Source organism: Euprymna scolopes, chromosome 3 (genome assembly GCF_053919585.1).
Source record: "Euprymna scolopes isolate OS-2025 chromosome 3, ASM5391958v1, whole genome shotgun sequence".
Taxonomy (NCBI): domain Eukaryota; kingdom Metazoa; phylum Mollusca; class Cephalopoda; order Sepiida; family Sepiolidae; genus Euprymna; species Euprymna scolopes.
Window position 1 is genome coordinate 83,934,897 of NC_136484.1, and position 18,005 is coordinate 83,952,901.

The 18,005-nt window shown below is 32.2% G+C and overlaps 1 protein-coding gene across 2 annotated transcripts in view; it reads right to left on the reverse strand.

The window, feature by feature from the left end:
• Positions 1-18,005, reverse strand: part of LOC145256618 (uncharacterized) — a 121,370-nt gene that overhangs the window by 77,307 nt on the left and 26,058 nt on the right. For both annotated transcript variants that reach the window (XM_080115589.1, XM_080115588.1), the window contains exons 2-3: positions 7,506-7,589; positions 7,069-7,284 (exon numbers count right to left, since the gene is read on the reverse strand). In XM_080115589.1, coding sequence (XP_079971715.1) covers positions 7,069-7,284; positions 7,506-7,589 — 300 coding nt within the window. The remainder of the gene's footprint in view (positions 1-7,068; positions 7,285-7,505; positions 7,590-18,005) is intronic.

Genomic DNA, 18,005 nt, shown 5'->3' on the forward strand with positions numbered 1-18,005 from the left:
TCTATTTAGGAAGAAATAATAAAAAGGCAAAAATTTTGATTGTTTGTTTGTTTGTTTTGTTTTGGTTTAACAGCATATCAACCCTTTTCAGGTTATTCAATGCCAAACTCAGGATTAAAAAAAAAAAAAAAAAAATTATGTATTCAAAGAACTTTATGATGTCGAGTATCAATCAATTTTGTATAGTTCAATAGGTTTGTTTGTTTTAATATCTAACGATCTTTTTTTTTTTTTTTAAGTTTTATATATCCTCATATATTCATTCATAAGGTTTAGTTGGGTTGATTCAGAGAATGATTTATATTTTTGTAAAGATCCTTGTTACTCTTAAAAAGGATAATATTTCCTCTAGACAGTTGTTTTCGAAAAGTTTCTTCATGCTGTTGTGTTTGAGGTATTGTTTTCTATCTTTATCTAGAGCTCTACATTCCACAAAAAGATGTTTAATGGTGCAAGTTTTCTGGCAGAATGGGCATTGTGGTTGTTGTTCTTGTTTTAGAATGAAGGAGTGTGTGAGTTTTGTATGGCCAATATGTATTCTAGTTATAACGACTTGTTCTTTTCTGGATTTGGGGGGAGTTTGTCTCCATTTTTCCAGTATGGGTTTGATTTGGTATAATTTGTTATTTGTGTTGTTATTCCATTGTCGTTGCCATTTTGCATGAATTAATTGATTAATTTTGGGTTTGAAGTCAGTATATGGTATGTTTATTGTATCTGGTTTTAAGTTTAGAGCTGATTTGGCCGCTAAGTCGGCTCTTTCATTTCCTCTTATCCCAATGTGACTTGGGATCCAACATATAAATATTTCTTTGTGTTCGGATAATGAATCAATTCTATTTGTTAGTTTGATGATTAGTGGGTTTTCAAGTTTTTTGTTATTCAGCGATGTCAAAACAGAAAGTGAATCTGAAAAAATTAGGAATTTCCTATGTTCATCTTTTTCTATAATGTTGAGTGCGAGGTCGATGGCACATATTTCGGCAGTAAAAATAGAGCTTTCTGTTGGAAGAGCTTTTTTAAGAGTTTTTTCATTCGACACTGCAGCACATGCCACTCTATTATGGTCTTTAGAGCCATCGGTGAAAATAGGTAGATGGTCTGGATATTTTAGGAGAATATCATAGGCTTTTTCGTGGTAGATATTAGGGTGGGATTTCGCTTTTGGGAGTTCATTCAAGTTTAAGATTACTTTTGGTTTTTTAAGTATCCAAGGTGGGGTTTTAGGTAGTATATGTTCTTGGATATTTTCTACAGTCATTTCTGATTCCTGCAGTATTGCTTTCATTCTAAGACTAAAGGGCTTTATGGCCTTTCTTTTTGCTTCGAATGCCTCTTTATATCTCGGATTGAATGTAGCTTCATATGCTGGATTATTTCGTTGTGCTTTTAATTTAGTGTAATATTGTGCACCCAGTTTTTGACTCCTTATATTTATAGGGATTTCGTTGGCCTCTGCATGGAGGCTTTCAACTGGGGATGTTCTAAAAGCACCGAGAGCTAACCTCAATCCTCCATGGCAGATTGGATGTAAAATCTTTAGGTAGGACTTTCTGGCTGATTGGTATATAAAACTACCATAGTCGAGTTTTGATCTTATCAAAGTCCTATATAATTTAATTAGTGTTTCTTGATCGGCTCCCCATTCTGTATGGGCTATTACCCGTAGTAGTTGCAGTCTTTTGTTGCAACTATTTCTTAGATTCTTCAGGTGGGGGATGAATGACAGTTTTTTGTCAAATATAAGGCCCAGGAATTTGTGTTCTTCTACGGTGGGGATTATTGTTCTTCCAAGCTTCAATGTAGGATCATTATGAAGTTTTCTCATGTGGCAGAAATGAACGCATTTGGTTTTTGATTGGGAAAATTTATATCCATTTTCCATTGCCCATTTGTCTAATTTATTTAAGCAGTGTTGGAGTTTGCGTTCGATGGTGCATATATACTTTGATCTGCAGAACACCAGTAGGTCATCTACATATAAAGATCCCTCAACACCAGAGTCCAAACATTTCACTATGCTGTTCATTTTAATATTGAACAGTGTCACAGATAAAATGCTACCTTAAGGTACTCCTTCCTCTTGATTTGTGGTGTCTGAGTAAGTAGTTCCAATGCGGACTCTAAACTTTCGGTCAGATAAAAAACCTTTTATAAATTGTGGGAGTCTGCCTTTTAGTTCAAATTCGTGCAAGTCTCTCATAATTCCATATTTCCACGTAGTGTCGTAGGCCTTCTCCAGATCAAAAAATACTGCTGATAGGTGCTCATTTCTAATAAAGGCTTCCCTTATGGCTGTTTCCAATCTAACCAAGTGATCTGTTGTGCTTCTCTTATTACGGAATCCACATTGTAGGTTGGAGATAAGGTTCTTGGTTTCTAGGTACCAAACCAATCTATCATTTATCATTCTCTCCATTATTTTGCACAAGCAGCTAGTCAGTGAGATTGGTCTGTAGTTTTGTGGATTCGAATGGTCTTTTCCTGGTTTTGGTATTGCTATTATTGTGGTTTGCCTCCACGAGTCAGGAAATTCACCTTCTGTCCATAATTTGTTGTAAATTTTTAGTAGCAACTTCAATGATTCCAAAGGGAGTTGTCGCAGGAATTCGTAATGGATTTCATCAGGTCCTACGGCTGTGTTGTGGGATCTTTTAATAGAATCTTCTAATTCAGTTAATGTAAGTAGTTTATTATAATCTTCTAGGTTTTTTGATTTAAAGTTTAGTTTGTATTGTTCGATATTTTGTTTAATTGTTATAAATTTAAAGTTATGGTTTTGGTTACATGAGTTTTGAGAAAAAGTTTCGGCTAGTAGGTCTGCTATATTCTTTTCATCGGTTACTCTGGTGTTGTTTTTAAGCAGGTGTTTAATTGGTGTTGATTGATGTTTACCTGAAATTTTTCTAATCATCTCCCATACTACTCTCGGTTCTGTAGAGGAATTTAGTTTATTGACATACTTTTCCCAATTCTCTTTTTTAGCTGCTTTTATTACCCTACGAGCTTTAGCTCTATTTAATTTGTATTCTATCAAATTTGAAGTTGTGGGTTGTTTCTGAAATTTCTTCAGTGCAATTTTTCGCAATTTGATGGATTCCCGACATTTATTGTCAAACCAGGGTCTGTTGTACCGATTAGATGCTGAAGTTTTAGGGATGCATTCATTTGCAATTTCTACTAGTGTTTCTGTAAAAAATTCTACAGTGTTGTTTGTCTCTGAATCATTCAACTTATGTCGACATTTTTCTTTGTATGATTGCCAGTTGGCCTTATTTAGCTTCCATCTGGGAAGTTTTTCGCTGTTGAATTCTGGAATTTCTATCACTAATGGAAAATGGTCACTGCAGCAAGTGTCATCATATACTTTCCAGGTTAAGTCCATATATAGTGATGGATCACACAAGCTAAGGTCAATGGCTGAATGGTTTCCACCAGTTGGGTTGACGTGTGTAGGTGTTCCATCGTTGAGGAAGCATATATCGTTTTCATTGATAAATTCTTCCAACGTTTTGCCCTTTTTATTGGTGTCTTTACATCCCCATAGTATGTTATGACTATTGAAATCTCCTAATAGGGCGAAAGGTTTGGGTAATTGATCAATCAATTTTTTAATCTCGTTTTTATCTATGTCATCGTTTGGAGGTATATATAGTGAACATACTGTCATTGGTTTATGTAGTGTGGCATTAATAGCAATTGCTTGGATATTGGTTGTTATGTTTATTTTTCTATGGGGTATATCGTTTCTGATTAGAATTGTTACTCCCCCGGAGGCCCTGCCCCCAAAGTTATGAGTGAAATTAAAAATTTCATATTGCTTAATATTAATTTGGTCTCCTGGTTTCAGAAAAGTTTCTTGAAGACACACCACTGCAGGGCGCTCCTGCGCTAGTAGCAGAAGCAGTTCATTCATGTTTGTTTTTAAACCGCGACAGTTCCACTGGATTATTTTTTGTTTTTTGTTAGTCATTGATATCAGATCTTCGGTCTTCTATGTCCATTTCTTCAAATCTGTTTTGTGTAGGGAACTTGAGCGTGATCTGTCTAGTTTTGTTTTAGTTTCTTTTTTGAGTGGAGGTTTATTTCTTTTCTCTTCATGGGCATATTTTGGTGTCTGTTTTTTCCCCTCTGTAAGTGGAGATGTTTCTATGGGTGTTGTATTTTGGGGTTTTATGGGTTTATTTGATTTAGTTTTAGCTTGAGAGGTTTGTTCAGTTATAGGAACTTTTTTTTCATTGTTGAATTGTTTTATAATTTTTTAAAATTCTTCCATAAGTTCCTTCATTTCATTAAGTAATTTAATAATGTCCTCGGATTTAATGTTGAGTGAATTTATTTTTGTTTGTTTATTTGGTTCGGTAGTTTGCTGTATGTTTTTTTTTGTTATTTCAGAATATTTTGCATTTTCTGATAGTTTGCGAGCTTCTTGGAAGGTAATATTTTTTGTATATTTTATTTTGTTGATTTCTTTTTCACTCTTCCATTTGTCGCATTCTTTTGAATTGGCGCTATGGCCTTTTTGACAATTGATGCATTTTGGCTCTTTTTTACAATCTGTATGAGGCTCATTATCTCCGCACCTTATACATATTGTAGGGCGGGTATACCGGTCTCGATGGTGTCCGTATCTCTGGCAATTGTAACACCTGAGTGGGTTTGGTATGTAGTGTTCAACGTTTACCATTTCATACCCTATTTTAATTTTGTTTGGAATTTGGTGAGTATTGAATGTTAAAATGTAAGTATTTGTTTTTATTATTTCGCCAAGTTTATTAATTTGGACTCTTAACGTCAGTGACGTTTTGTTTTTGTAGGTTAGTCTGAATTTCTTCCAAGGGGCACAGTGATAATTCAGTACTCCTGATTACGCCTTTGCTAATGTTCAGAGATTTGTGAGGGTAAATTTTAACATTTTGATTGTTAAAACGTTTCCATTTGGAAATTTCAACAGCATATTTTTGGTTTTCTACTTCGAGAAGTAATGTACCATTATTTTGTTTTTTAACCATTTTAGGTTTGATGCTAGATAGAATCTTTTCAATTTTGAATGGGGATATTTTGGTTATTGGTTCCCCTTCAGTTGCTTCTATAACTATGAAGCGGGGAACATTCTGTTTTTTTTGATGAAGCTCTGTTTCAGTGTCAGAACTACTGGCATCAGATACTTCGGTGTGGTTTCTTTTTTGAGGCTTTCTGGATTCCATTAATATATTTGGTTTGTTTCATTTTTCATGCTCCCCACCCACCTCGGAGTCCTATATGGGAAGTGTTGGGGGGGATACCCATTCGCCCCAACCCAACAGGGATACAGGAAAAGTATACTCTTCTTGCTGGTGGATTCAAGCACCTGTGGTTCTTCAATTTCTTTCTGAAGGCCTCGTTTTCAGTAAGAATTTCAGTTTTTCAGTCGTGTTTAGTCCATTATTCAGCAAGTTGATTGGCCCTCCAGCCACCGCTTACTAAATCAGTTTATTGTATAGTGTGGGAAGTGCAAGCATATTTTCTTGTTATGTCTGTCTGATTTAGGGCTAGGCGTGACCAACCGATTGATTGGATCGGGCCTATCCAACCGCCCGTCTTAGCTTAAGTAAGGGCCAAAGAGGTGTGTTGCATCTCGTGTCCTTAAAATATCCTGGACATGATCTACTCAACCACCAGGATTCCGTTCGTAAGCCTTACGGGATGCCACCCACGGTCAACAGGTGGCCCCATTGAGGGACTTATACCCTCTGCAGGGGGGTAGTCGGCATATTCTAATGCCCCACCGACAGAGTCAACCGGGAGGTAGGGAAGGAAAAAAGAAAGGAGGGGGGAGGGAAGGAGGGTTGTTGTTTTTGTTTTTGTTTTTCGTAGAACATAATTAGGTTTTACAAAAGAGAATAGAAAACAAAAACAAATCAATGTAGGTGCATTTCGTCTCAGGAAGCCAATAGACAGCCTGATCTGGTAGCACCAGCAAAAGTTTTGATTTTTTTTGAAGAATCAGATTGAATAATACAGTTGGAAATGAACTCCTAGATACTAAGGCATGACATGATCAGCCAATTGATTGGATCAGGCCTCTCTGACCTCCCGTCTAGTCAAAGTAAGGACCAAAGTTAAAAAATGGCTCAGTCAACAGGATCCTAGGTCAGCATCCACAACCAACAAATTGGTTGACAAGGCAACAGAAGAAATTGAAGTTCAGGGAATCATGTATAATTACTATGGATCAAATTCAATGCAACTTTGAAATATTTGGATTTTCAAATAAGTTGTGCCGATACTATAAAACAACCTTTACAATACTCCAAATTTGGGGAATATTTGTTGTTAATGATTTCATAAAAATTGGAAGTATCTGACTTTTCACAAAGGACTTCTACCCCTTTTTACCCCTTAAGCATAAAACTAAATTAAATAAAGCTCACATTATGATCTGTTTGCCTACCAGCTGTGTTCCAAAATTAATTAGTGTAAGAGTGAATCCTGTACATACACCTAACTTTATATACATAATACAACACATCTAGAGAAAATTAGATTCAAGGTTTTCATGTCATACTTGAATGTTCACATAAGTATATCGTTTGTTAACAAGAAATTTAAATAACAGTCTCTTGGAGGTTGCAGGTTCGATTCTTACTAAAGCAATTAATAACTAAGAATTAGCCAAAGGTAATTAAAGCCAAATTAACATTTCTAACTAGTCAAAATTGATGGAAAGAGAACAATCTATCCCCATGGATTAAATAAAGGGTTCAGTTCAATTTTTGTATAGGTTCCCAAGTTTGAAAAGATGCATCTCAAGGTTGAAAAGATGCATCTCAAGGTTGGAGGTTGCATTGGTCAAATCATAAATGCAACAACCAAGATAAGAACAATAGTAGTCTGAATAATCTAAAAAAAAAATACATGTTTAATTTAAATTTTACTTCAGATATTACTTTTGGAAAATAAAAAAGTTTAAAGAAAATCAGTTACATATAAAATTTGATTTTCAACTTGAAAATACTTAACACTAAAATTTATCACTATGTGCACAAAACATTAAAGAAAAAAGATTAAGGCAAAGTATAAACTTACTCCTTCCAAAAAAATGTGTAATGAAAGCCTGAGCAAGCATCATTTGACCAGAACGTATCATACAGCCCCAGCCACAGTCAGTGGTCAATTTGGTCCCTTTCAGAGGTTCGAAGTCTTTTCGATAAGTGAACCACAGGCGACTAGCAAAATCTAATTTAAACAACTCCATGTTATTCACACAATTCTGCCCATCTTTTCTTTTACCGTCAATTTCATCTGCAAAATTTAAGAAAAATAAAAAATAAATCTTCCTATGAACAGTTGTTTTTGTTTTGTTTTTTATCATTTTTATTAATGCATATAGGGAACAAACTATTTTAGGAATAAAATAAAAGTTATAAATCAGAGAAATGAGCAAATGTCTGTAATGAAAACACATTTTTTATATATGTAAAGATTGAAGAAAATTCAGTAATATCAATTGTGCTTATACTTGCCATCATGCCGACGATGGTAGTGCTCTCCCAACAAAAAAATAGGGCTGTCATATCTAAAGCTGGTTTTTCTGTTAAGTGTCCAACCTTAAAATGAAAGAAATATAGTGATGAATTTAATTATGCGACTATATAAACAAAAGATATTGGGATATAATTGAACAGGCAGAAAAGCACTAAACACAGAAAAGCACTAAAAACAATATCTGATACATTGAGCTATATGAAAGATTTCAGCAATTGTTATTAAATACACATAAGGCTTTCTAACTGATCAGACAATCTAAGAGCTAAAGTTGATACTGGAACTAAAGGCTTGCAGATCTTTCATTAGATCACTTCTATGCCAGCCATACTAACTGTGCACAATAATTCTAGCATCACACAACATGAATTCATTAAAATACAATTTACATACAGTGGAAAACTCTTAAACGTTTTAGGACAACTTCAGAAGGAACTATTATCATTAGCATTCTCCAGTTTAGATTTTTTTGTTTGTTTAAGGCTATTGCAATTTAATGAAATTAGTTATAAAAGCTCTGTCCAAAACTTGTATGAATTTAAAGCCCTGAAATTCAGAGTTCAAAGTTGATATCATTATAGTACAATATTACTTGAAATCATACAATTCAGTAATTTCTTTACCATGTCTCCATTTTTGGAACTATTTTGATAAAACTTAGCATTCTTATGTAAAATTGTATACTCTCTCTGATTCTGTACTTAAATTGTATGCATCACTATGTTGTAGTCTATTATTTATGGAAAAGAGGTATAGATATCAGAATTAATTGTTTTTAGTTATTTTTAAATTGAACAATGGATAAGTGCTTGACACAAACCAAGTAAAATGGCTAAGTTGTTAGGATAAGTTGTCGCGAGTTAATTTTGCAACAGAAAAATACAGTGTTGTTTGAGATAAAGACCATGGAAGATGCGATGCAGGCAGTGATGATCAAAAGTTTCCAATCACTTAACGTTTTCTATTCTAAATAATTTTTGGATATGACCCTGAACAAAGCAGATGAATATCAAAACTCTCAGCTTACAAAAATACAAGGTCTTTTATAAATTCATGGGTTTCTTCATTTTAAGGTGACACATTTCAGGTTATTATTTTTGTTTCACTTGACCAAATCTAAATGTATTAATGTCTTCTATCCCTTTTCACATTTTTGAAAAATATTATAGATATTAATATATTTTTACAAATATTTAAAGTGTGGAGTTTGCTAATGAAGAGCTGATTGTAATAATTTCTTGTTGACATACACAGCCCAACAAAGGAGTATGTAATGCCTAGGAGGATAACAATACATATATTACACTATGATCCCCTGCCATGGATTAAGCATTGGTAATCTAAAATAATAAACTGAGCTGAGCATTAAATAGAAGTATAATTGATATAATAATATTATATAGCTTTAGCTTAAGTCAGACAGATAACAAATATCCATTAGTAACATATATGTGTGTGTGTGTGTGTGCGCTGCTGTAGTTTCATAGACAGCAATTCAATAAAATATTGTTTATCAAAAATGGCTCAATGACAAGTAGAGCATTATTATAGTATAATTTTTATTTATTTACATAAACATTATTGGCTACATATGTTCATACTAGGGATGTACTGATTATCAAATTGGCTGATTACCGATTAATCGGTCATTGATAATCGGCTGAATAATAAATTTTCTAATGCTAATTTATCAGCAAATTTTGTTGTCATAAATAATACTAGTATTAATTATATTGGAAAGGAAGACAAGTTAACTCACTCTTTGGCTTGCCACTTAAAATTTATTAAAGCATATTCTCAAATAACAGGCATGATGTGCTTTTAACATGTAACTTTTACAACTGCACATAATTTGAGGCAAATAGATGTAAGCATAGGGAAAATTTCCCTCCTTTCTTTTCCTATCAAATTATTATTTTGTACTTTAAATCACTGACAAAGAAAATTATTACTTCATCTTTCAGGATTGCAACAATGTGCGAACCGAAAATAAATCATTCTTCATCAGTCAGACTCTTGTCCCTCATTTTCGAACTATATTTTTCTGGTTTAAATAATGTATATTTTATTGAGATAGATTACTAATTAGAAATCTGACATAAGTAATTTAAATACGTAAAAAATTAACTAAATACTGACAAAAACCTTCAACCATTATGGCAACCAGTTTCTGCTGGAAGTATTTTAATGTCAATCTCAAGAATAGGAATACAGTTGCTTGCAAGTTATGTTGAACCATCACATCAAAGGGTGGCAAATCAGCAAAAACTTTTACGATGACTAATATGTTAAACCATCTTAGAAAAGTTCATTCAAAAGAAACAAAAGTTACAAATAAGAAAAGGAAGCACAATGAATATTCAGGGACAGACATTCCAGGAATAAGTAGCAGCAACTACACGCCTTCAGTGAAACACCAAACTACTATAAAATCAATATTCACAAAATGAAAATTTGGAATATTAATGATCACAGATCACAAAAGATCCATTATCTGATAATGGTTGCTGTTGATATTCTGTAATATCTGACATTGGATTTAATAGGCTTGTTGCAAAACTTTGCTTAAATTACAGCATTCCATCAAAAACGTACTTCACTCCAAAATAATTTCCGATATATTTACAAAAGTAAAACAAAAATTAAACTGTTGCTTGCTGAAATTAGCATTTCATGAACTACAGACATTTGGACAGCTACAACAGATAATGCTCCCTTTCTGAGTTTGACAAGTCATTGGTTTTCAAATGACTTTGAACAGGCAGAGCTGTGCTTAAAGTGGTTCCATTTCCTGATTCACACACAGGTGCAATAATAAGAGAAGAACTGCACAATGTTGTGGATGAATATAAAATCTTCAATAAAATTTTCTTAGTCTTGTGGAATTCATGAGCAAATTGTGATTTAGAATAACTATTATACATTGTAACTCAGACTGTGAAGACAACTATTACATCTAACAAATAGTTTCTCACTTTGATCACTTTCTATTAGCAATTAGTAAATTAAATTAGTGAAGTACAGAATTAGCTTAATTTGGAAAAACAAACTCATTCAAGATGTGACCACATGGTGAAATTCAACATAAAATATACTGAAAATAAATAAATTAACGAAAAGCACTTTTATGTGAGCTATTAAGATTCCTACAGTTTACGAATAGAGCCTTGTTTGAAAAAAATATCCTATTTCCTGAGTCTATCTGAAGAAATCACCAAAGAAGCAAGTCACAGAACAACCATATCAATGATAATACCTACAAATTTAGCTTTGAGGTTATTTCTGTCAAAAGCTGTCCAATCTAATTCCAGTATTTCTGACTTTAGTGGAATCTTTACCACTGTTGAACAATTCAGGTTATCAATCGAAACAAGATTTTTATCCTATCAAAATGATAAAAACTTGTGTATGTCTACTTTTTTTAGACCCATGATTCAAATATTAATTTTAAAAGATTGGCATAGAAAACATATTTAGAATTGGATTCTGCTCTACTTTTCACTGATGATCAGCAGTATACACTACAGTAAAAACGATGAAAAAACATGAACATGTGTAAATTACAATATGGAAACTTTGAAACCAACTGACAAAAAAGTAACCAGTAAAAATGTCAGAAAAGATTATGTTGAGATCAAACAAATTTATAATGCAAAGGGGGAGTAACTCTTTGCTTCTTTGGGCAAAGTCGCCTCCCTTTGTCCGTAGTCCTAAACTTTAATTTCTCGCGAGATGAACGACCGGAAGTGGACAGTGGAGGGAAAACAGAGTGTCTTTGAAAATGGCGAGATGAACATCATTCCCGTTCATCCATTTATCATATTTGGACTTCTAACGTTCATCTATTATGTTTGAATTGTAGTTACGCATGTGTGCGTGTGTGTGCCTCTTAATAAACGTATATTGTTATGTAACAGTGAAATGTTTCCTTATTTGTGTGTAAGTGTTACATTTCTTTCTTCATGAGCTGCTACATACCGAACATGAAGACTGGACTCCCTGCGGTAAGATATTTTATGTTATATTGATCTAATGCATCCCACGATATAACAAATGCTTTTATCACTCCTAATATAAGCAGATAGAAATAATTGTACTCTTACTTTCTAATTCAATTTTGGCTTTTATTTTTTTAGGTGTGAAAAGTGAACATTGCATCATTTATAATAGCAAAATTACACTGATGGACAATTTTTAAAGTATCATCAAATAAAACTGAATTCAATGGCAGTAAATACGAACATTCAATATAATTCTATACATAATGATTTTTATGCCTATTTTTTTTAAACAATTCCAACATTCCATGTTCCAGCTGCAACATACTTCATTATAAGTCGATAAGAATGCTGATATGTACAATTTTTGTGGCAGAAATAGAGTACCGAATGTCATAAACATGTACTAATTTCAAAATCACATACCACAAAATCTATCAAAAAATACAGATCTAGAATATTGCATGCCTAATCAATACATATTGTAGACTTCTATATCCAAATGTCAGCTCTTTACACCATGTATTTTTTAAATAGTATCCTCAAGAAAATGTAATAATCTTATATAGTATTTTCCACTTATTTATCATGGTGATGTAATTCAATGTACATGCTCAACATCAACTATATTTTAATAAAAGAGAGAGCTGAATGTTATCAACTATAAAGTTCTTTATACAATTGGTATCTCTTTGTAATTCTGTTGAATTCTTCGCTTGGCACTGATCACATTCATCCATTTGAAGTAGTTCCCTCAATCCCTTCCCCAGTCAAACACATATAGAGAAAAAACTTCAGTTGTCCTTCTTCATCAATTCTTGTGGCACAAATCACTTGCTTTGCATGGTTTATTGAATTGTTAGGTGAAAGTACAGACTAGTTAGAAAAACACCCTCTCCCAATATGTTAAGAAATCGGTTTCCAAAAGTTTTCTGCATAAATACTATTGATTTTTATTATTTTAACATCTTTATTTTATTTTTGTATTGGCTTTGTTTAAGTGAACACTGATTATTTACAAATCACATATTTCTGGCTTGTGCAGACTGTTCTGCTTTACGCCGAATGTCCAGAAAAGTTCTTTCTGATTAATGTTTACCAGTTTTAAAATAAGCAAATGAACTTGGTTGTTTTTCAGAATAACAGAATATTTTTTATCTAATTAACATTAATCAGAAAGGAGTTTTTGTGGTATATATGTGAAGCAGAATGATTCGCAGAAACCAGAATTTTTTAATTAGAGATTCGTTCATTTTTTTTCATACAAGAATTTGTGACTCTATAAAATCCCTACCTTAACAACTTACTATTGTTCAAAACATTGTCCAGTTACTGAATCTATTTGAAAAAAAAAAAAAAAAATCACCAAAGAAGCAAGTCACAGAACTTCAATCATATTGATAATACCTACAATTTTGGTTGAGGTGATATTTCTTTCAAAAGTTCAATTCTGATATTTCTAACTTCACCTTTCAGTTTTTATGTTGAGAAATTGTACAGCAAATTGCGACGATGTGCGAACTGAAAATGGAGCATTCGTCATCAGTCATACTCTTGTTCCTCATTTTCGGACTCTTGCTACCACACAATATATATATATATATATATATATATATTTATATATATATATATATATATATTATATATATATTAATACTTACCACTGTTGAACAATTCAATGAATCAATGGAAACAAGATTTTCATCCCATCTAAATGATAAAAACTTGTGTGTCTACTTTCCTAGACCCAAGATTCAAATTTAAATTCCAAAAGAATGACATGGAAAACACTCAGAATTGGATTCTACATCTACTTTCTACTGATGATAATGGAGCAGAATCAGCAGGATACATTTCCAACAGATGCCACATACAAATTTATTATGTTTAGACTATATTATGTAATTTTTCAATGCCATTTTACACACATTTATTCGTTAAATCAAAATCCTACATTACATCCTAGGATCAACATCATCACAGTCACAATTATCTATAGTGGAAGTAGTTGCTATTTTTCCCTCCAAATAAAAAGCACTGCTCCTAGTCAACACCGGGAGGTATTCTGCATTTTGAACAGATATGGGGTTGCACCCTTATCTGGCTCATATACTTACATACATAACAATCTTTTCATTTCCAGATTCTGAGATTAATGATTTCTCCCTTCTCACATACCACCTAATCTCATTGGTTAAGAACTATTTGTTCATTCAAGAATGTAAATCTTCCTACAAAAACGAATGCTTCAGAGATTTACAAACATGGCTTCCTATTATACAGGAAGCAATTGTTTTAAATCAAATAGCCCTTATACAAACATTAACATATCGAAACATGATATTTAATATAAAAAGAAAAGCCAAGACTGCTTTTATTTTTATATTAAATATACCATACATGTTAACTTTTCTTATCCAACTGCATTACCGTGCTACATTTTTTGTGTTTACATACACTGTACATACTGTTTTCTGATACATTGTCACATGCTGATAGTCATTATTTCATCTGCCTTTTCAAAAAGCCAGATAAACTTTTTTTTTTTTAAAGTACGATTACATAAAATTCTTTCTTTATACACTAAATAAAAATTAAAACAACAGATTATGCAATTAATACAGTTTAGACCTAGATTTTTTGTAATTTGGAACCCTTTAAACGGTCTAAAATGTTTGATTTCTTCTTTTTCTAATATTTACATAAACCTTTCTTTTTTTCTTAAAATATGACTGACTAAAAGTTGTTTCCGTCAACTGGGCTGTACTTTGCAAGAGGTGGATTTATGCATTTTGCAAAGTGTTACATTTTTAGTAAAAAAAAAATTTAATTAATTATTCTTTTATATGTTGTTCGAAATCGAGAGAGAATAGGAGTTTGTTTTTTTTTGTTTTATTTTCATCAATTGTATTATCGTCTGCGCTCAGTCAAAAAAAAAAAAACAAAAACAAAAAGAAACCAGCTAGCGAACGCTGGCAGGCTGTATAGAGAGGGGGAGGTGAAAATATATATATATAGAGAGAGAGAGGGGGGCGTTTTAACCTGCACGCTTACGAAGGACACAAGAGACAGTCTGCTCCTTGCTGCTGAGGGAAGCAGCCGACAATGGCGACACTGGGAACAGATATAAGATTAGCAGTAATACTGCGGTGGATAAAAGTCAAGGAGGTGTGCTTAATAAACATTGGAAAAGGAGTCTATTTGATATATTTGGAGCCAGTTTTTTTCGAAGGAAATCGTATAAGAAGAAGAAGAACGAAGTAAAGTTGCTAAGACAGTGAGTGAAGCAAAATCTCTCTCTCTTCCCTTACTCTTTGTTTGAACTGAGCAGACGACAATAACCAGTATGAAAATGTCGTATTGAGATCTGGCGTTTTTCTTGAACTTTCTCTCTCGATCAAGAGAATTTATTTATTTTTTTATGCATTACTTCTTTGAATTATCAAAATAATTGCATTTTTATTCATTTATTTTTGTGTTGTTATAAATAAATTTACATCCATAATTCCTATCGGCCTTTTGCTTGTTATTTCAGTTGTGTTTTTCTGTCTTATGTTTTACCGTTGTCTCTGAAGAATTTGGATAATCCCTTCCCGTATTTATTTATTTACGTTTTAATCCCGGAAGAAAATTATTTTTATTTTTATTATCGTTGCGATCATATCTCTACAGTTCTCCGTGGAGATAGCCGAGTCGTAACACAAAGTCATTCATGCCTCGTGATACATACTTTTTAAAGGTGTTATTTCAAAGACCTGTAACATCATAAGTTCGCTTAACCTCCTTTTCCATTATACGTTTTAATCCCGGAAGAAAATTATTTTTTTTTTATTATTTTCCTCTTAGCGTTACATGTTCGTGCTTGCCTACTGTGGCTAATATCTTTTTTTTTACTCGCTGCTACTTACATTTTTTTTGGGAGGGGGGGGGTTCTTAATTTTTTTTTACTTTTTTCTTATGGCTTGCATGGTTAATAATTATTACATGTTTTGTTTTTAATTTTAAACGCAAATAGGTCACAAAGCAAAATAAATTGTTTTTGCCTAATTTCCCCTAATTGTATTTTCTTTTGGGTATGCATATTGAAAAATGTTTGTGCATACTTTAAACACTTATAACTATTATATAATGTTTTGTTTTTAAACAAAAATAGATCACAAAACAAAAAACTGTTTTTGCCTAATTTCCTCAATTTTCTTTTAGGTATATATATTGAAAAATATCTACAAACAATATTTCTTTCAAAATTATAAAAAAATCCTTTCTGTTGTCTCACATTAAAATTGAAAAAGGTTTACATTGTTTCAAATTATAAAGCGTTCTATTCATATTGTTTATAATATAAACAAAATTCTGTATATATTGTTTAAAATAAATAACTGTTCATTATTTAAAGAATACATTCTGTTTATATTGTTTCTTTTTCTGCTTCACTTTCAAAAATACTGTTTACATGTTAACATACAGGTGACAAGAATTTAGTTCCTTTTAAGTGATAGAGGGTTCGAGAATATTTTGCTATTTATAAACTCCAGTTTTGCCAACAAAAATACCATACCCTGAACTATACCCTGCCCACCAGATTAGTACACATGAGCCGAATGACACTGCAACTACCAAAGTTTGTTGTTCATTCATAATATTTGCGCGTTGGAATCCTGACAGTGATTATCAAAGTAACATTTGGGGCAAATTTTTGGACAACTCCACCTGCCACCCATTCACAAAATTGGGAGTCTATTCTGACAGCCGTTCTAAACAAAGGGAGACTTTTCTATATTTTCTTTACTTTTAATTTCTGCTATTAGTGCCAAGCACACAAAAAAGTAAAAACTTTACACAAGTGGCAAGGATTAAAAAAAAAAAAAAAAAAAAAAAAACAAAGACAACAGATTTGAAGAAACAAAATAGTGATTTCTCAGGACTTATTAGAAAAGGTTTTAAAAATCAACAAAAATACCATTTGAGAAGTTTCAACTCAAGATTCTGACTGCTTTAAATCAACAATTTTGATAGCCACTAACAGTAGCATTACAAGCATATGCTGTATTTTCGTGTGCATCGGCAATATTACATACCTAATGTGCTTCAACAAGTCATATCTTTTTTTATTTGTTAGTCAATTTTTAAAAGAATTATATTGATGAAAAGAGAATAAAATAAGCATTCCAATGATGTTAATTTATTTTTTTTTATGCGTTCAATATTTTTATGCTCCAAGTTAAAAATGAAAAAACGGTAAAAAATGACGACAGCAAAAAGGGAAACTGTTTTTTCAATGTTTACATTTCATACATTACGTTTGGATACACATGCGTGGGGGGTAAATTTGATCAGATATGGCTGAAATTTTACAGGCTATAAACAAAAAAGTCCATCTCTACTGGTCTTATTTTTATGACCACAGTAAGCAAAGTTACGACAGGAGCAAAGTTGACAAAGAATATTTCAAAATTAATAAGATAAATCAGTATATATCATCCATTTTCATATAGATAATAATTTCAGAATTATTTTCATGTATAATATGTAAATTATTAATTGAGCGGAAATTTCTTTAAAATGTAATCTTTTATATGAATTCAAATCTGCTTAAAGAGAAACGCCTTGCTTTTTGCTAACCATCGCCGTCAGCATATTAACAAGTTTGTATTTGCTTAAAGTAGAAAAAAAGTTCCATTTTTTATTCTGAGTTTGTCAATTTCAAAAAATTTATCAGGTTTTTCAAATTTTATTTCCAAACAATACTATTTGGTGAGGAAGCAGGAAAATGCCTGGTCTCAATAAAGCTATATTTAAATACCACTATAATACTTAGTTTTGTTCATGAATAGACATCCACTGTATGATACCATACGTCAGTTCAAAAAAAAAAAAAAAAAAAAAAAAATGAAATTTGTACATCTGAATATATAATTCATGGCTTATGGTAAAGAGATACATCAAATTTGACTGCATAATCAGAAAGAGCGCACAATTTTACATAAGAGTTCCAAGTTTCATGAGAATAGTTTGAAAAATAAATAAATGGTGGCGAAATTACCGAATTTCTTGAAATGTTGAGGTCCATAATTTAGCCCACTTTTTCTAAAGAAAAACGTTGACGCAAAAGCCTAAATTTTGGCACTTAAAATTCTCATAACTTTTGAACTACTGATGGTATTTGCATAATTCAAACGGTTTTAAGCATCTTTTACATAGCTGTTTTCATGCAAGTTGATAAAATAATTATTTTTAAAAAAATCAACTCGTAATGCTACTAACAGTGTAAAGTTTTAACAGCAATAGCCAATGATTCTGTAGATATATCATTTGCAAACATTTAATAATCTCTCTAAGTGTAATTTCTCTGGGAAATTACACTTACAGGTTGGAAAGGCATTTTCTATATAAATTTTGCCATAAAGACGCTGCTTGAAAACTTGAAACAGATGAGCATACTCATTACATTAATTTTATTGATTCAAAGGAAGCAAGGGA